General features: G+C 55.4%; 1 protein-coding gene across 2 annotated transcripts in view; it reads left to right on the forward strand.

The window, feature by feature from the left end:
* Positions 1 to 6,331: 6,331 nt before the first annotated feature.
* ADCY3 (adenylate cyclase 3) overlaps positions 6,332 to 20,247 on the forward strand; it is a 60,164-nt gene continuing 46,248 nt past the window's right edge. For both annotated transcript variants that reach the window (XM_045189211.3, XM_024552518.4), the window contains exons 1-2: positions 6,332 to 7,255; positions 7,721 to 8,574. In XM_045189211.3, coding sequence (XP_045045146.2) covers positions 7,897 to 8,574 — 678 coding nt within the window. In that variant the 5' untranslated portion in view covers positions 6,332 to 7,255; positions 7,721 to 7,896. The remainder of the gene's footprint in view (positions 7,256 to 7,720; positions 8,575 to 20,247) is intronic.

The following is a 20,247-nucleotide window of genomic DNA, read 5'->3' on the forward strand; positions in this document are numbered from 1 at the left end:
CTCACAGAAATGGTTGAGTGTGGTCCCAAAATACAGGAAGAAGTGAAGGCTATGCAAAGTGAAATAAAGGAAAATGTACAGGGAACCAACAGTGACGGGAAGGAAACTGAGACTCAGATCAATGATTTGGACCAGAGGGAAGAAATAAACAGTCAACCAGAACAGAATGAAGAAACAAGAATTCAAAAAAAATGAGGAGAGGCTTAGGAACCTCCAGAGCAACTTTAAACATTCCAACATCCAAATCACAGGGGTGCCAGAAGAAGAAGAGGAGGAGCAAGAAATGGAAAACTTATTTGAACAAACCATAAAGGAGAACTTCCCCATTCTGGCAAAGGAAATAAACTTCCAGGAAGTCCAGGAAGCTCTGAGAGTCCCAAAGAAATTGGACCAAGGAAGCATATACCAAGGCACATCATAATTACATTACCCAAGATGAAAGATAAGGAGAGAATCTTAAAAGCAGCAAGAGAAAAGGAGAGAGTTACCTACAGAGGCGTTCCCATAAGACTGTCAGCTGATTTCTCAAAAGAAACCTTGCAGGCAAGAAGGGGCTGGAAAGAAGTATTTGAAGTCATGAAAGTTAAGGACCTACATCCAAGATTGCTCTATCCAGCAAAGCTTTCATTTAGAATGGAAGGGAAGATAAAGTACTTCTCAGATAAGGTCAAGTTAAAGGAGTTCATCATCATCAAGCCCTTATTATATGAAATGTTAAAGGGACTTATCTAAGAATAAGGTAAAAAATGTGAACAGTAAAATGACAACAAACTCACAACTATCAACAACCAAATCTAAAGAAAACAAAAACAAGCTAAGCAAACAACTACAACAGGAACAGAACCACAGAAATGGAGATTGGTTATCATTGGGGAGGGAGAGGGGGAAAATTGGGGGGAAAGGCACAGGGAATAAAAGCATAATGGTAGCTTCAACATAGACAGGGGGAGGGTAAGAACAGTATGGGAAATATAGAAGCCAAAGAACTTATATGTATGACCCATGGACATGAACTAAGGTGGGGGAATGTGGGTGGGAGGGGGCAGAGGGGAATAAAGGGGGGAAATGGGACAACTGTAATAGCATAGTCAATAAAATATCTGTATTTTTAAAAGGCCTTGACTTCGGGCTCAAATTCCAGTGGGTGGGGTGACAGTTGTGTAAAATTATAACAAATCCTAGCAAGTGTTGCATTGGGAGTAGAAAATGTGCGATTGGATCCTGGCTTAGGTTCCTGTGGCTGCCATAACAAAGTACCACACACCGGGTGGCTGGAAGCAACAGAAATTCATTCCCTCAAAGTCTGGAGCCCTGACATCCAGAATCAGGATGGTCAGCAGGGCTGCACTTTCTCTGGAGGCTGGAGAGCAGGATCTGTCTTTGCCTCCTCCGGCTTTCGGTGGCTCCAGGTGTTCCCTGGCTTGTGGCCACACCACTCCGACCTTGGCCTCCATCTCCACATCCCCTCCTCCTCTGTGCCTATTTCTCCCAGGGATGCTTGTCAGTGGATTGAGGACCATCCTGTAATCCAGGGCGACCTCATCTGAAAAGCTGTAACTTAATTACATCTGCAAAGACTCCAAATAAGATCATGTTCACTGATTCCTGTGACTTGGACGTGAACCTACCTTCTGGGGCCACCCGCAACCTACTACAGATCTCTAAGGGAAAAATGACTGAGGCTCTTTGAGTACAACTTCAAAGGGAAGGTGGCCTCAGGACACTTTACACACATTATCTTATTTAACCCCTAGCACGTGGGGAGGTGGGCAGCCCGCCCCCCCTGGCAGGCACAGCTAGAAGATGGGGCCTCGCTCTCCTGGGTATTGGTGACTTTCACCTGTGAGAAGGATCATGGAGGTGGAAACCCCATCTCCTCCTGACCTGCACCTTTCCCAGCCCCCTCTTGTTGTTCTAAAATCTTTTTCTGCTCCTTCTTATACCCAGCAGGCTGGGGAGAATCTTGTTAGCACATATTTCTATGGCACCTCTTCCCAGAGGGGCCTTGGTTTGAGTGCTTTTGGAAACGTGCCATTTCCACGGAGCCTTCACGATTACTCAGCACATATGTGTTGCTTCACGCTCCTTGGGCGTGTTTCTTCCTCTTACCAAATCTGACCTGTCTTGGCAGCAGCTTCCCCATCTGGGCTGGCACAGAATGATGTTTCCAGTCCCAGCTCTGACCTCCAGGGAGTGGCGGTTCTCCAGGCTTCCCTGGCTATCGATTGGCAAGGAGCCTGAGAGCACGGTGTCCCGGTGGTTAGGGAAGCGGTCACTGACCAGAGGGAGCCTCCTGAGGATTCCTGCTCCAGCTGGACTGGTGCACGGTCAGAGTGCCTGGAACCTACCCTCCCTCGGCTTCTTCCTAGCTGTGGGATCAGGAGCAAGTTGCCTCTTGTCTCTGAGCCCTAGATTTCCTTCTCACCTGTAAAATGGAGACCAAGTAGAGGAGACAGACCCAGAAAGCCGCCCAGCCCAGGCAGCCCAGAGCCTGGGTGTGGGCTTCCCTGTGTCCTAGGGCAGTGAGCCTGGCACAGGCCCATGAGGATGGGTGCCGCTTCTGGAGGTGGGGGAGGAGGCGGGGAGGCCGGAGGTGGACCTGCAAGGGCAAGGCAAGTGCTGTGAGTGTGTGCACACTCACTCACACTCATCACACATTGACATGTGCTTACTTTTGTGATCAGACACATTGCACACACACTCAAGCACACACAGATCACACTCAGATGCACTCTCACATATTTGCAAACTTATTAATACAAAACATACACACAACACCCTCACAAACTCACATGGACTCTCACGCACACACACACCTCCTCACACTTACATGCTAACACACATGCAGGCACACACACAGTGGCCCAATGAGTGACAGGCAGAGTCAGGAAGACCTGAACATGGAGGCAGAAGCACCGAGAGACATGGAGATGGAGAGATACCAAGGCATGGACAACAGGCCAACGATGTCAGAGAGGAAAACGGCAATGGAACCCTGAGAGGTCCCCGGATGTAACCACGGAGAGGGCCCCGGGGAGACGGCCCCTGGGCTGGCCCTATGCATGTCGTCGGAAATGGCCAGGGCTGCTTGGGGGTCCAGCAGTGAGGTGAACGGTAATGCCCACTTGACTTGTCCTGTGGAGATTTGCCAACCATTTGGGTTCCCACGAATCCCCCTTCCTCCCAATGGCTCTGTCTAGGGGTTCGTATTATGTCGTCACACCACAAGGAAACTGAGGTTTGGGGGCGCTCGACCATCTGTCCGAGGTCCTGTGGAGCATCAAGGGCAGCGCAAAGGCTGAGTTTCCCACTCATGAGGGCCGCTCTCTCTCCTGTGCCACGTGAATCTCTCCTCCAGGTGACACACCCCCACCTCTGGGCCCTGGACGGGACACTTGCATGTCATGTGCCACATCCTCTCAGGCCCCCGGTCTACTCTGTCACTGCTGCACCTACACCCTGAGGGCAGCTTGCCTCTCTGCCCAGGCACCCCCGTTCCACCTCCCTGAGGCTTGCACACACTTGGGAGTACGCAGGAGTGGACACCCCAACTGAGTGGACACCCCAACTGTTGACCCTTCACCAATGGAGGGAGGGGAGTAGGTGGGTGAATACTCCCCTAACTCCAGTGGAAAACTTTGAGGTGACTTCTCCAGGGCTCTTTGGAGGGTCCCAGAGGGGTGGCCCCTGCTGCCCAGGCAGTGACTGCTCCGTTTCACACCTCGTATTTGACGGCTTTCCCGCCTTCTTTCCCCAGGAATCACTTGCCCAATTGAGCCGCTTGCAGGGGCCCCTATCTCAGGCTGTGTTTTCAGCTGAAGCCCCAAAGCGGGCTCTCCTGGGGCCAGCACCAGGGGAGCCAATGATCTTCGCTCCTCCCACTTCTGTTTCCCCAGGACACCAGGGCTCTGCTCTGGTCTATTGTTTGCTGGATTCAGGAGCTGCCACACTTCCCCAGAGGGCAAATCACTCTTGTTTATCCAATAGCTGCTAATTGTCAGCAATCATCTAGGCTCAAACCATACAAACAAAAGATGCCTTTAGCCAAGACATATCCTGTCCAAGCAGACCCGGGATAGGGATGGGATGGGGGTCAGGGTGCCCTCCAAGCTTCTACCCAAGCCCGTGACTCTGTGTTCACTGTAGGACACGTGTCATGGGCAAGTCACCCACGCAGCCCCTCACGGTCTTGGGTTGCGTGGGTGCATGCATGTGTGTGTTTTAAAGATAGACTTATTGCTTTTTTTTTTCTTTTTAGAGAGAGGGGAAGGGAGGGAGAGAACAGCAGTGTGAGAGAGAAACTTCCATCGTTTTCCTCTCACGTGTGGAGCCCTGAAGGAGGACCGAACCCGCAACCCAGGCATGCGCCCTGACTAGGAATAGAGCCGGCGACCTTTCGCTTTGGGGTACGATGCCAAACCCACTGAGCCCCACTGGTCAGGGCATATTTATTGTATCTTTTGATTGCAAAAGCAATGCATGCCAATTGTCCAGATTACCACGATAAAAAATGTATAGTTTTTCTCTCGATTGTGATTATTTTTCATTGTCCCTGGGCCAGGGCATTGCAACATCAGTGAGGCCTGTCGTTCCCCTGCAGGACGGCCAGTGCACTTGTAGAGCGCCATTTCTGCTTCGGGCAGTCGCCCACTCATTCAATGCCTGTTCGGAGTACCCGTCAGGTGCCAGATCCCGGAGAAGCGAGTGAGACAGATGAGGCTCCCGTGCCTGGCTGCCTGCCTCCAATTAGTTGTGTTTTCTCGGATCTCCTCTGTGGGCAGGGCCTTGAGCGGCTCTCTCACTCTGGAATATTTACTTCGGTGGACTCAGGCTCCCAGGAAGGCACAGGGAGGGCTGCAGCTGTGCTGACGGGCTTCCCACATCCACAGGGAAGGGCCATGGCCACAGCCCAGAATGCACCGCAGGGGCGGAACATGCTGTACAGGTGCTGTGCTATTACTGAGCCTTTGTCGGGAGGCTCCGGTCGCCTGACCAGATCCTTCCCTGCAGCCCCGAGAGGCTCTGTTTCAGGTCCCCTCTGGCTGCCCCCTGTGCACAGTTGAGGGTCTGTCTTGTCGATGGATCTGGGGCCCAGCAGAGCTGGCAGGCATCCTGGGGGCAGGGACTAGGTGGCTCCTCGGGTCTTCCCTGAGGCCTGGCCAGGCAGGTGTGCACTGGGTGCCCTGAGGGCAGGCCTGATGAGCAGGTGCCCGCAGCAAGGACAGGAGGCTTGTGGAAGGGCAGGGACTGAAGCAGTGAGGCCAGTGGTCAGGGCAGGAGATCAGGGCTCTCACCAGTTACCTCTGTGTGGAACACTCTCCTTCACAGTGCGGAGGACCGACGGGGGTGGGGGGGTGGTAGAAGGCCCAGCAGGACACCCACAGGCCGGGAGCTAAGGGTTGGCCTGTATGCCAGGAAAGGGAGAGGACCTCACAATGGGTTAAAGTGGATGGATACTCCTTGGGCCAAAACAGGCCCAAACAGTATTTACCAGCTCTTTTCCTGTTGTTAATACATGTCCCTTTGTTAAACATAAAAATCATGCCTCCTTTAACATCATGTAACAACTCAGAATAAATTTTGGACTCCAGACGAATTAAACCAATCGGAAATGTGCTGCTTTGTTTAAATTATCCCCCTCCCAGATCTGATGTTCTGTCCCCCACGTTTGGAATCCAAGCCCTGACCAGTCTGGGCTGAGGCTGAGAGCTTTTCAGAATGAGTATGAGGGACTGATAGAAACAGCTGCCAGACAATCCATGCTCTGAGTATCTGTTCCCACAGGGAGGAGTTGCTGCCTGAGGTGTTGCATAGGCACTCATGGGCGCTCCAGGAGGCACCTCCATCCAGAGTCTGGATGGCCGAGTTCCTCTCCTCTCAGACCCATTTCCTTTGCTCTCCCCAGGGGAGCCCATCCCCTACTGTCACTGGCTGTCCTCAGCAACCCCCTACCCCTCTCACAGGCTTTTGTTCCCAAACAACCCATCTCCTTCCTTTCCCTTTATCTAAATTCCTATAGCCTGTAGTTGGCAAGGTGTTCAGTCAAAGTCAAGGAAAGTAAATTATACCAAGGGGTAAGAGACTGACAGGCTTAACCATTCAAAGGAGCATTTGAGTTTTTAAGGAGAGTTTGTAAATTCAAACACGTCTCAAACAGGTGGAATGCGCACGGGAGATCTTCTGGCAGCACGGTCCTTTCCAGGCCCACGTGCCCACTGGAACGTGGCTCGGCTGCGGAAAGTTCAGGCCCCGCGCTCCGGCGTTTGGGCCGCCAGAGTGGGCGGGGACACAGGCCCGGCTCGCCAGGCCATCCCGAAACCGCAGCCCCGGCCTCTCCGCGCCCGGAAGGAAGCTGCTGCGGAGGAGGGGGCTGCGGGGGTGCCCCGAGCGCGCCTCACCTGCAGGAGGGCCCGGCCCGGGCTTTTATCCTCCGGGAGCGGGCCTGCAGGGGAGGGCGCGGATTCGCCCATCCTTCTCGCCCGCCGGCCCCCGGGCGCTTCCACGCAGCGGTCGCCGCCAGCCTGCCGCCCGGTGCTGGGGCGCAGGGCCACCGGGGCCCCTCCAACTCTCGCCCCGCGCTCCTTCTCACCCTTCTGCTGCCCCTCGCGGGTCCCGGGCCTGGAGCCTGGCGCCTCGCCCCCACCCCCAAGTCCCGGACGCACTCGCCGAGAGGGCGGTGACTGAGGGGAGGGAGGGGCGCCGCCCGCCTCCAGGGGCCTGGAGCGCGCGTGGCCCCGGAGCCGCCCGCGCCGCGCGGGGACTCACAGTGCAGCGCGCCGCGCCCGGACTCGGCTGGCTCCGCTCGGCGCGCGAGCGGCAGAGGATGCTGGCGGGCTTCCCCGGCCTCAGCCCGCGCTCCCGCCAGGGCGGGCCCCGCGTGCGCCCCTAGCAGTGCCGCCGCCGCGACCGCAGCGGGGACCAGAGGAAGGGCTCCGGCCCGCGAGCCTCAACCCTAGAGGCGGGCGCCCCGAATTTTCCAGTCCCCGTCGCCGCCGCCGCCTCTTCGTTCCTCCTGCGGCCAGGAGCCTGTGGATGCTGAGAGGCAGCCCTGAGCCTCTCCCGGCGGGATCCGGGGCCTGACCTCCGGGCAGTGGCGCTGTGGCCGGGGGCTATGGGGCTGGTGGGGCGGCGCGGCTGCGCGGGGAGCAGCCCCCGGGCGCGCTGAGCCTTCTGCCCCGCCCGCCGCACGCGTGACCCGGCCCTGCAGCCTCGCGGGGACCGGCCCGGACCACGCGGCTCTTGAGTTCCCGCACAGGTAAGCTAAGCGCAGGGGTAGGGCCGGCCTTCCGGAGGGCACACAGTGCCCCGCGGCGGGGAGTCGGAGTCGCCGAGGGCTGGGTGGGAAAAGGAAGTAAACACCAGGAAGATTCAGGAATCCCCAGGATGGCTCGGCTTCTTTCTCGCACGTTGTGCCTAAGGCGTGGGCCTGGAGGAGACTTAAGTGGGGAAGTCAGGGGCTGAGAGGAGAGATGGCTCAGAGAAGAGGCCAGAGGTGCGAGGGATGGAGAGGTGGCCAGGCCCCTCGGCAAGCAGAGGCAGTGTAGTGGTGGACCAAGGGCGTGTGCCCGGGGTGGCAGGTGGGGTGGTGGCAGGAGCGGGCCGCCCGTCCCCCCACCACACAGCCCCTTGCAGCCGCGGTTCTTTCGTGAGCTGTGGGCGGGCCACAGAGAAAGCACAGGTGGGCTGGCAGAGCTGCTTCTACTTAGAGGTGTCTTTTAAGTTCCAGATGATCAGCGCTTCCTGTGCCCTGGAGACCCGTTCTGCGCTCCTGCCCGCGGTGGCCGGCACTGAGCCTTCCCCAGGTCTCAGAGAGCCCTGCTAGGTGGTGGCCCATTCCAGAGCCCTTCGGTTCCAGGCGCACTTCTCCAGGGCCAGAAGCAGCAGGCACCAGCAAGGATGCCGAGGAATCAGGGCTTCTCGGACCCCGAGTACTCGGCCGAGCACTCCGCGGAGTACTCCGTCAGCCTGCCCTCTGACCCAGACCGCGGGATGGGCCGGAGCCATGAAATCTCCGTGCGGAACTCGGGGTCCTGCCTCTGCCTGCCTCGCTTCATGCGGCTTACCTTCGTGCCCGAGTCCTTGGAGAACCTGTACCAGACCTACTTCAAGAGGCAGCGCCACGAGACCCTGCTGGTGCTGGTGGTCTTCGCAGCCCTCTTCGACTGCTACGTGGTGGTCATGTGCGCTGTGGTCTTCTCCGGGGACAAGCTGGCTCCCCTCGTGGTGGCCGGGGTAGGGCTGGCGTTGGACATCATCCTCTTCGTGCTCTGCAAAAAGGGGCTGCTCCCGGACCGGGTCACCCGGAAACTGGTGCCCTACCTGCTGTGGCTGCTGATAACAGCACAGGTCTTCTCATACCTGGGCCTGAACTTCACGGGTGCCCATGCAGCCAGCGACACAGTGGGCTGGCAGGCCTTCTTTGTATTCTCCTTCTTCATCACGCTGCCCCTCAGCCTCAGCCCCATCGTCACCATCTCCGTGGTCTCCTGTGTTATGCACACGCTGGCTTTGGGGGTCACTGTGGCCCAGCAGCAGCAGCAGTACGGGCTGAAGGGGATGCAGTTGCTGAGAGAGGTGAGTCCCACCTTCGCCTTCCGTGTCACCCTGGGGCTTCCCCTCCCACCAGCTTGCAGCCCAAGTGGTTCCTGTTTTGAAGGTGGGGGCAGCATTAGTGTTTTATGTTTTTGTTCTGGGTTTTTTTTGTCCTTGGGTCATAATGTGTCCTGGGGGCCGCCGGGCTCTCAGCTGCCTGTGCCGGAAGGACCACCTCTCTCTCAACCCCTGGCCTTGCACTAGGGTTTGCCCCTGGGGACTGAAGGATGTCAGGGCATTGAGCCTCGGAGCCACCCTGTCACCTGTGCCCAGCTCCAGTGGGTGGCAGGAAGGCCCGCCTTGGCCTGGTCTGGAGGCAGTGTTGTCCTGGCCATTCCTTCTCACTGACCTCTGCCAGGAGGACCTCTTGTGGGGAAAGAGGCTCCCTCTGCGTGTGGTCTCTATCTAGCCTGTCACTGGCTAGCTTTGGCCAGTGACGGACTTGGGGGGACTTGGTGCCCCTCTGAGTGTCTGCCTGTGCGGTGTGGTTGTTGTCAAGGTGTGCCCTGCGACACATGGAGGGCTATAGAGGGAAGGTGGGATTGTCACAGATCCCAGGCTGCGGCGGGAAGCGTGGTGCCCTGAGCAGCTGGATTACGGGGGGGAGTGGAGGTCTCCCCGCAGAAGTGGTGTGGGGACACACACAGGTCACTGGTGCCGGCCACATTGGTGAAGGGTCTGCTAGTTCTGGAGGATGCCCGCTGCTGGAAGAGTGGACTTGTAGCCTCAGCTGCACTAATGGCCAGCTGGCCTTGTGCTCCACTGGGTTCCAAGACCCCGGCTAGGTGCGAAGGGGCTGCGGGGACCGGCAGATGGGACTCTCCATCTTCTGAGTTTCTCTGGTGACGCATCTGGGGGACTCCACTGGGCTTGGTGTTGATGAATTCTGCAGTTGTGTGTCCTGCCTGCTGCCTCCTCTTATACACAGATGGAAAGTGACTGCCCAAGGCCACACGGCCAGTTGCGACAGTCATCTGGCTGGAGGGGCCGTGTCTCGATTCCATTTCCCAATTCTGCTTCCAGCGCTCTTCCCCCGACGTCATCCTGCTGCCTCCATCTTGGCCAAAGCCATTAGCGTCGCCTCCTGGGGTCGAGGGCTGAGTCTCTAGGTGCCCGGCGGTGCCGTTGGTGGTTGATGCAAGCACCCTGTGGGGCCGTCCCATCACCTCCCAGTTGCTTAGAGGAAAACACAGGTTTTCCTCAGGTTCGTTAACTTTTTCCTAGTTTTGGACCGAGATTCTTCTTGCTTTCCCATTATGGCTGAAAGTTTTGTGCCTCTCGATTCTGCAGGCGCAGGTGAGTTCATGCAGGCATACCATCAGGTCCCTTTGGTTTTCTCCCTGTGACATATTCACAGGAGGTGACAGCCTGCCATTGCTGTCGTGACCTCTGGGTTGGCAGCCTTCAGCTTGTGCCTGTGCCCATTGCAGCCTCTGCTGGAAGCTGTCTGGGGAAGAACGGCGAGAGTCACCGCTGTGAGTTCAAGTGGTCGAACTCTGAACCGTTACCTTGTTACCTGGTGACCCATCTGGGGGACTCCACCGGCCTTGGCATTGACGGCCCTTTCCTCTCTGCTGGGCCTTGGGCTGCGTGCGTTTCCCGTGTGCTTTGTGCTCCATTAAGGGAGCTAAACAGACACTCTCCCCAGTGGAACCCAGAGTCTGAGTCCAGGGTTGCTGGCGTTTCTGGGTGTTGCTGAGAAACCAAAACCCAAACAGATGAGAAAACAGAAAAAGATAGAAAAATAAGTAAATCAAGAATAACCATGTTAGCATCCCAGGAGAGCATGGCGTTGGCACGGAAGCCGTGCCCTGGGTGTGGCTTTGGGAAGAGGGGGGAGGGGACTCTCAGGATCTGTTTGGGAGCCTGAGCTATAGAATGCAGGAGGTCCCAGCTGTCAGTGGGCTGTGTTCCAGAAGTTTCTGAGTCACTTGTTTGGGACTAATGTGACTTTTCCAAAGGTGCCTGGGTTCCCAGGCTCACCCACCAAAGCCTTGCTTAAGTCACAGTGTCCCTGCATTTGGCTTCTATGGGCACGGGAGAAATGTGGCCCTGCGTGGCCCTGCGTGGCTGTGGGGAGACCACACTCGGATGCGTCTCTTCCAGCTGTGGAATGAAGCGTCATTCACCTGCTGGCTGCCCTTCCGGGCATGTGTTACCCACTGGGGGCACCATCAAGGATAGGAGGGGTGAGGCTGGAGGACAGGGACATGAGAACAAGGTGGACAGACGGCCCCTCCCCCTGCAATCAGGGTGACACGAGGAACTTTCTCCAGGCGCCAACGTCACCCTTCTTTCCTTTCTCCTGACTGCAGACTCCCCTTTTCTTTCTCTTCTCCCATCACCTGTTGGCTCCAGCCAGGGACTCCCTCCTGGGTCAGTGGGGAGGAACCAAGTTTCACAGTAGAAATAGACACTGGATTTTGGGGGTTTGTGCGTCCTTTCACTGCCATGGTCACGGGCAGCACTGAAGGAGCATTTCCAGTGCCCAAGATATCTTCCTGTGCCCCCTGCATCCCCCCAACCCATACTCGGCTCCGTGCGGGAGAGACCAAAGGGACCCAGGGACCCCAGGGACCCCAGGGCAGCCTGCCCTGGGCCCTGGTCACGGGAGGTGGGCAGGTGGGCTCCGACAGAGAGAGCTGCGTAGTCAGGGGGCGTGCAGTGGGGCGCGGGACTGGGGGGTTGCTGGGGCTTCATTGATTAATGAGTAAATATCACTGAGCACCAGGTACGGACCTTGCAGCCTACAGGGCCGGGGCATGAGGGGCTCAGATGATGACAGCCGGAGGCCGTGGTGACGGAGAGCAGGGCCTGGGGCTGGGGTCCTGGGGGGCTCGGGACAGGAGGGGTGAGCTGCGACTGGCGGGGTTTTCCCACCTCCTTCCCCTTGTGTGGGTCCTGGCACCACCCTAAAAGGCCCACCTTGCCCTTTACTGCTCCAAACTGCCTCTGGGGTGAGGTGGCGAAGCGGCAGGAGGTTGAGGGCAGGGCCGGGCAGCAGCTGGAGGGAGAGGAAGACGAAGATGGGGAAGACACAGCCAAGGTGGTGGGAACGTTCCCGAGGCCAGTGGCTACTCCTGAGATGCTCACTTTTGCTCATATCCGCCTGTTAGCTTCTCATGGGGCCGTTGAAGGAGTGAGTCTGTGGCAGGTTATGGGTAAGGAACCCGGGAAAATACAGCTTTATTTTATAGCAGGAAGGCTATTTGGGCACCTGAAACAGAGAGATTGAGGGGTTTTCCAGGGAGAGTGCATAGAATCAAGAGGGAAGAGGGCTTAGGACCCAACACTAGGGAGCAGCCTGGTGGGTGTGGGGTCCCCATCGTGGAGCATGCAAGCCCCATCCCTGCCTCTTCTCCCTGCCTCTTCTCCCTGCCTGGGCTCTTGCTTGTCCCAGGTGGCTTGTGATGGGTGGACAGACTTTTGGGGGCAATAGGCAGCCCTGGTCTGACGGTGTTTTCGCCGTTGGTTCTCTTGAGTTTTGGAAACTTAAAGACAGGTGGAGGCGAGGTGGGGCCAGGGTGCCAGGTGTGGGGCGGGTGCTCACGGTTCTACCAGGCGACCCAGGGTGCAGGAGTGTCGCTCCGTTAGCTGGTGGGGGGGGGTTATACAGTGAGAGGCACTTCACATACTGTGGGCACTATGCAAATGCTAGATATTTATGTCTTTATTGCTCTTAATGTTGACACACTGTCTCTGATCTTTGAGCTATGAATGAATCAGACCAAGTTTATTATCCTTTTTTTCACCTCTTTTCTTTGTAACCAACTGGCTCTTTTCCCCTCATTTTGGAAGCATTATTTTAAAGAAAGTTTTCAATTATAAAATGCTTTATAATGTTGCAGAAGCTTTAGAAACAAAAGAAAAAAATGTATCAAATTCTACCATAACCTTGTGTGTGTGTGTGTGTGTGTGTTCCTTTCTAGTCTTTCCTATGGAAATTTTTGCAAAGCTGTGTGTTACCCCTGCTTCTCTTAGCTTTAGATCACGGGCTTTTTGTTGTTGTTGCTTCTCACACTCACTGCTGGGACCGAGGACCAAATCGGCAACTCAGGTATGTTCCCTGACCTGGAATTGAACCTGCAACCCCTTCAGTTACAGGACGACACTCCAACCAACTGAGCCACACCGGCCAGGGCGACTTTTTTATGTTTTAAATTAGTCTTCACAATCACCACTTTTAATGGCTGCATAGTGTGATTTTGACTAAATGTGCTGTAATTAACTGCCCCTTTTCTGGAGGACATTTAGTTACTCTTAATTAATTAATCACATATATTTTATGTGTTTATATATAATACGAGCAGGCCCATTGCATCTCTCCCCTCCCCTCCTGACCATTGTACATCTGATGCCTCATTCTGCCTCTGATTTCAGCCATTTCATCCAGCAAAATCCCTCTTTTTGGTTCCTAAGAAATTTGCTCTGATTAGTAATGAAAGCTTCTCTTTACTTTTCCCTTTCCTCTCTTCAAGAGCACTTTCTTTGTTGTTAACAAAAATAAAATGACGTTTCAGAACAAATCCCACCCCACCCTTTACCCCCCAGTCAAAACCCCAATGCAAGCGGACTGGATTTGAACTTGGCAAGACTTCCACGGTTGTGGTTTGTTGCTCTCATGTCATTTTCAGACGAGTCCTCCCGAATGTAACTCAGAGTCAGCTGAGTCAGACCTGGCAGTGTCAGGCCTGTCCCGGCTCCACGGTGGGCCGCTCGACTGCCCCCGGGAGGCTGAGGTGTTCCCCCAAGGGGACTGGGCCCTGGGGAATTGGTCCCCCTGGGCACTTTAAAAGACTGACCCATGAGCCCAAGGCTGGGTCACCCACCTGACGATGGAGGGTGGACCTCACCCCCACCTGGGGAGGGGACGACTAGGTCTGTTACTGAGTACGCATTTGCTACAAATTCCTAAGAAACTAAATCAGTAATTTCCTGAAGGGGAATCTGAGCCAAGTGCGCCACTTGGTGCTGAGGGTGGTCGTCACCCCAGGCTGGGGCTGGGAGCCCACCCCGCCGCCCCATGGGCTCGTTTCCTGGTGTTGGAGACTCTGCTAGACGCAGCCTCCCCGCCTGCCGGGAAAGTGGCACGCATTCTCACTGCCCAGCTCTGCTTTTCGAAACTCCTACACCTACATGTCCGATTTATTGGTGCAGTATTAGGCGCTGTGGAAAACACATTACCCCGACCCCCTGAATTGGGGCTGTAGTTGATACTATTATGTTGCCATCTCTGGAGACAAATTTGGGACGCTGCCTCTTAATTGCAGTCGAAGGCCTTGTCTCAGACCCACTGACCTCTACAGTTATAAGCTAGCGAAGGGGGCTTTCTGCTTCGGGAATCTGCAAAAGCGCTGGCTGCCTGGTCGTTACTGTTGGATTCCCTCCTTGCTCCCCGCTCACCAGCTGCGAGGTCTTAGGGACATTCTTTCATCTCTCCATCTCCTTTCTGCCTCTGTGAAATGGGTGAGTGCAGCGAAGACACGCGTGGACAGATGGCCTTGCGGGCCTGGCCCTGACACGCAGCTGGCGCTGGAAATGCCCACTGCTCTGGCGGTCACTGTCGTTGCTCTTGTTCTTGGCTCTGATGAGGAGGGATCTTAGACAAGCTTGGGCCAACCCCAAGGGGGGAAGAGCAGACCCATGTTCCGGATGTTGGAAGGGTGCCCCGGTTGGGTCGCCTCACACGCGTCCCTTCCACTTCTTCTTTGCCGGACCTCCGTGGGGTCGTTGCCTCATAAACGTTAGGGGGAATGTCCTTCTCAGGTGAAGTTCCCTATGAGGACAGAGAATACTTTTGATGTCGAGTGTCCCCCCCACCCCCATCATGGCAGTGGCCCGTCCCTTAACCCTTTTCCTTCATTCCTAATTTTGGAGGAATGACTTACGAACAGATAGCAGGTGGGGAGGTCTCAGGAGTGACTGGACTGGGGTATGTCCAGAGTTTTCTTCCAGGAGGTCAGACCCTGAAGCTGTGTGGGGCACTGGGAATCGAGGGGACCGCAGGGCTGTGGGATGTGGCCTCTGCTCCCTGGTGGCCTCCTTGTGTTCCCTTTCCCCAGGGTTGGTGGAACACCGCTCAGGACCCCCCTCATGCGGGTGGAGAGGATCATGGCATCCACTTGGAGGTGGGGCCGCAGCCTTGCTGTGGGGTCTGGCATGTCCTCTGGTCCTGGCTTCCGTTTCTCCAGGGCCAGGGAGCTCACCTCCCGCCAGAACAGCCTGCCTGGTTTGAAGACTCCTAAAGCCAGTTTCAGTAAGATGGACATAGGCCTTTAAAGCACTTGTTCCATCATTTAGTCCTCACAGCCACTCCGGGAGAGGGTCTTCCTGTCCCGGGCAGAATGCAGAGGAGGGACCCACAGTCCATCGGGTGCCTGGGTCACACAGTGAAACCGCAGGCGGGCGGGTCTGCAGTGCGTCTTCCAGGTCCCCGCACAGCAAAAATCCTCTCATCTGGTGAGACTGAGAAAGGTAGTCAGTTAATGCAAAAAGTCAAGTTGTTGTGGAAGTGCTCGCACACACACAGCTGTGGCAAAACCGGAACTCTCCTCCCCAAAGAGTGAGTCTCACTGTTTGTTTAAAAAGGGGATGGAAACCGAGGGCTAGGTGCTGGTGAACCAGTTCCCCCAACTCAGGGCAGGGAGAGCTGCGAGGCCCGGGGGACATTTGGGGGCGATGAAAGTGCTCCGTACCGTGATGGCGGATGCAGTCACATGGCTGCAAACATTTGTCAACGCTCGTCGAAGCAGACACTTGAAGAGGGTGTTTTTAATTGTATGCAAACTGTAACCCAACGGAGCAGATGTTTTTAAAAGTCAGTAAAATCCAGAAATCACACCAGAGAATCGCATAGACGTCTATACATTTATATGCTTTTCAAGTAACTTATTTTAGTTGAAGGCGTTTAGCTCCGCGGTCACTTGCTCGTCTTGGGTTGAAGTGGACGCTCTGTCCTCTGTGTCCGGGCACCCTGGTGCTCCCCGTGGCCTTCTTTTGTAGTGAGGATGAGTCATCTGTCATTTCTGGTTTTCTTCAAGGGGAGGGACAATTAAAAGTCACTTGGAAATAATTTCGGTGGAGAATCCTAGATTTTTATGACTCTTCTCTCCTTGGCTACATTTTTACTATTGTCTTGCCCACTCCTAATTCAACAGTAGTTTCTTTTAGCTACACACATTTATCAAAAGTTTCCAAAATACTCATTTTACTTTCCTTAGAAGTAACAACTGTTCTTATTTCACACTCATATTTTACCTGTTGAGGTCATCTTTAATTAAATTACGTGACTGTAATACCAAGAAAACCCCAATGGATCCAGCAGGTATAGCTGACTCCCAGGGAACACTCTAGAAGTTGGAGCAGAAACAGAGGGTCGCCCCAGGGAGGGTCCTGCCCACGTACGTGCGAGGTCAGCAGGTGTGACAGGGACAGAGGCCTTGACTCACCCAGAGTACTGGTTCCGAGAGTTTCAGCGCTGTCCTGGGCTCCTCTCCCTTCTCTTTGAGCCCCATCCTGCTGCCTCTCAGCGGCCGTTCCTGGTTCTAGTTTATCCAGACGACGTAGCACATCTGCCTCCCGTCTTTACCCAGCAGCCCTCCCAGGATCTGCATTCAGCCGCCTTACTCTCCCTTAGTCCCCTTTTCAGCCTAAACCGTCTCCCTTTTTCCGGAAGTCCTCAGGTGGGGAGCTTTCTGGAGCTCAGTCACCCCGGGCACCTCCTCTGGCTGCACGCTGACTCGTGGTGCCCGGAGAGTCTTCTTCTGTTTTGCAACCTGGCCCTCCCCGCACCCCCGCCTTCTGCCCTAAGAACCCCGTCCATCCTGCCTTGTTGCCGACATGCATACGGGAGGTATAAATTCTGGAGCTGTAACTTAAGATTTGGTGGGGAGGGTGGCTTCCACCCCTGGGCTTTCAAGAAACAATTACCGAGTGCAGGAACAGGTTAATAGAGAGAAGCCCGCTGCTGCCTCAGTGGCAGGTCAGCTCTGTAGAAGCTGGTGGTGGAATGTTCCCTGACCTTGCAGGATGTACTCTGTGAGGCGGTGGGCTGGAGCAGAGGAGCCCCATTTTCAGGGACCGTTCCAGACGCTGCTGCTCGTGGCTGGAGGGCCTGTGTGCCTCCCTGGTGGCCTGCTGCCCGCACCGAGCCCCCCGCAGCCTGCACACCCTCATGCTGTCTCCCGTCCCTGTGGCTTCTGTGTCCCTGCCGCCCGGCCAGAGCGGCCAGGATCAGCATGCTCATCAGCTGGAGTCCGACACGTCCCGTTCTCTGTCCGTTGTCTTTTTTTGTAAGGACGCTGTATTTGTTGTTGATGACGTCACACGTGAAATTTCATCTGTGTGCCTGTTGGTGGACATCTGGTTTCCATCCACCTGCCAATTCGTCCTCACTCAGCCAACCACCGAGGACTCTGGCCACGGACCTGCGCAAGTTGCTGGGTTCCGGGGACGTGGAGACGAGCAGCTGGGGTCCTGCCTGCAAGGGAGGCCTGGTGTGATTCATGTCCTTAAGGAAAAAATTATTATCTGGATATAAGCCGGCCACAGAGCAGTCTCTCCATGAATTTTTGCTGAATGTTGATGCGTGAATTATGATTAGGTTGAACCGCATGAAATTGCCAATGTTCAACCACTTTCAATGTGCAAAAAATGGCGATTTCCTCTCATATGATTCCATCTGTTATAAAAGTGACAAATGCGCTCATTAAGGAAAGCCTTGAAAATGCTGGATAGTATGGGAAAATATGACCCATAATATTACCCCTCGAGGACACCTACTGTTAACATCAGGCCCCTTTCTACAGGTGGATGGGAAGATCGGGTTTTCTTCTCTATCGTGCAAGCCCGTGGTAAGAAATAATTCAACCCAGGCGGCAGTTTAAGGCATAAAAGTGAAAGCTCCCCTGCCCCCCTGCTCTTCCATAGGCAGCTCTTGCCCAGTGTTGGGCGTGCATACCTCCAGAGCGCTTTCTATTAATTTGCATATTTACGTGAGTACAGGCATATTCAGGACTGAGAGGTGGTTTCTATATGTTTCCTCCAATAAGCAAAGCAAACCTCTCAGCACTGCCGTCTACACATTCCTGTCTGGGAACCGGGTGCCCTCGCAAGGTGTGCAGGTCACCTGCAGCCCTTTCTTCCTTCGGCCAGGGTCCCACTCCAGGTCCACGCTGGTGGCCGCTTGTGTGCGGCTATGGCTGCTCCTTGACCTGGAGAGCAGCCAGGCTGGTGACAAGCTGCTCCTTTAGGTCCCACCAGGCAGGAGGCACAGGCACAGCCCGACCCGCAGCCAGATGGCAGAGGTGGCAGGTGGGCAGCAGCAGCCCGGCCCAGAGCAGGGTGCCACCATTAGGTCTGGCGCCTGCCGCGGCTCTGGCCCGAGTGCATGGTTTGTTCATTGGGGATCTTGAAGTCATCTGAGTCACCCACGCCAACTCACAGGTCAGGAGAGAGAAGGAGGGAAGCCAGGCCAGGGGCGAGATGGCCAGGGCTCCGGGCGGCTCAGTGTACCCCGTGGGCCTCTGTGGGGGGGTTAGGGCTGCATTTATCCACGTCCCTGCCCAGCGCTGGCACTTTCTGTGTTTCTGATTTTACCTGTTTCATTGTTATTTTATCAGCGAACAGGAGTTGAGTTCAAACTCAGCTCTTCTGTGGGTGCCCCGGGGTCTTGGGCAAACACTGGATCTCGCCAAGCGTGGTTCCCTCCTGCACAGGTGCGGAGGGTCGAGGAGCACATAGCCCAGCGAGTAAGATCCAGGCTCAGGGTCAGACGCCAGAGTGCGAGCTGGATCTGCCCCTTCCAGCTCTGTGATCTTGGGCAGGGTGCTGAGCCCACTCCGTCCTTCGGAACTGAGACTCTGAGTAAGTCTCTGGAGGTAAAGCTCTGAGACCAGTGCTGGCCTTGTGAGCTGGCTGTGATGACAATGACGATGATGATGCCAGCTCGTACTGGGCTGGGGTGAAGAATGGACGAGACAGTGAGTGAAAGCACTGTGTAAGCCGCAAAGCCCCATTCAAGTGCAAGTGTACTATTACTATGTTTGTTGGTAACTATGTAAACCCCCAAATGTATCTCCATTGGCTGGTGCCAGGCTGCATTTTGGTTGAGTGGAATTTACAAATCCGGTGAGTTGGAGTTTGTATCTAAAAGGATCTTGTTCCTGTGACCTGCTGTCCCCTTCTGCCTGCACTGCTTCTGCCAGGAGGGATGACCTTGGAGATCTGAGTGTGTGCAGAGACGATGCTGAGGCCCACAGGGGAAGTGACTTGCCCAAGGTCACACAGTGAGACCGTGTCAAAGCCTCAGGTTATATCCTTGGTTTCCTGGGCACTGGGCCCACATGCTTCCAAACCCTAAAGGCAAGAGCTAATAACTTCAGGGCACCACTCCTGCATGAGGCAGGGGCCTGTGGCAGGTACAGGAAGTAGAAAGGAGACCGAGGGTCTGTTCAGGAGTGTCCTGTGGGCGTTGGAGGCAAGTGGCATTGGGATATGGGGTGACGGGGTGAGGGAGGGGCCAGCAGGGTGTCAGGAGGAATCTGTTCAGGCAGGAGGCTGTCGAGTGTGTGGTTGTGTGGGAAGAATGATAAGAAGGGGGGTGGAGGTGCAGGGAGGCTGGGGACCTGGTGTGGGAGTGCTTGCAGGAGATGGCCTGCAGTTCTGTGGCTGAAAGGGTTTCCAGGGTAAACGGGGGAGGGCCTCTGGCTTCAGATCTGCTGCCGAGCGGCTCCTGATTGCATGAGTCACTTTGCTTTTGTTCTCTCAATCTTGGGGGTTCTGTTTGCCTCCCCAGGGCCTCTCAGGCCTCCCCAGGCCAGGGCTCTGTTCCCCGAGACCTGAGGCTGGGAGCCGTGGGGTTTCCTGAGACAGAGTTGCTTCCTCCTGCTCCTTGGCTTTAGGAGGAAGAAGGAAGTCAGAGGACGGTATGATTTTTCCCCCAACTCTTTAAAAAAAAATTTTAGATGTTTTTAATTGAATTTATTGGGGTGACATCGATTAATGAAATTATATAGGTTTCAGGGGTACAGTTCTATAATATACCATCTGCGTTGTGTATCCACCACCCCAAACCAAGTCTCCTCCCATCACCATTTATCCCCCTTTACCCCCCTGCACCACACTTCATCCAGTGCTCGAGAAGCTGCACCGATAGGCCGATCCGGGAGTGAATGCCCTTGACGGTTATTTCCTCTGGCTCGGACTCACTGACCTAATCTGCTGTGTGGCTCATTTTCCCTTTGGAAAAAGGAGAGATGCTGCCTGACTCACTCCTTCTGTGCGCTCAACTTCTCCTTGTGGAAAGCGTCTAAAGGCACATTTAGATACAGTCATCACTCTGCTCCCCATCACAGAGACAGCAGGGCCAGTGTCTGTCCTCAGGGTCTGCGGGAGGGACTCATCCCAAGATGACTGAAAGGACATCCTGAAGCCCTCAAGGGGCCACTGTGACGTGCAAGACCTGTGAGAGCACAGAGAAAAAAGTGTCGTTCTGCCCTGGTCAGGAAAGGCCTCCTGGTGGAGGCAGCCTGGAGCTGGATCGTGAGGGGCAAATCAGGTCTTGAGCACTAGGTGGGCAGGGAGGGGCAGAGGTGATGGTGGGCACACGGTGGTCTGGGGCATGAATGTGGATTTGTTGACAGAGAGCCTTTGGCG

The sequence above is a fragment of the Desmodus rotundus genome, chromosome 5 (genome assembly GCF_022682495.2).
Source record: "Desmodus rotundus isolate HL8 chromosome 5, HLdesRot8A.1, whole genome shotgun sequence".
In the NCBI taxonomy this organism is placed as follows: domain Eukaryota; kingdom Metazoa; phylum Chordata; class Mammalia; order Chiroptera; family Phyllostomidae; genus Desmodus; species Desmodus rotundus.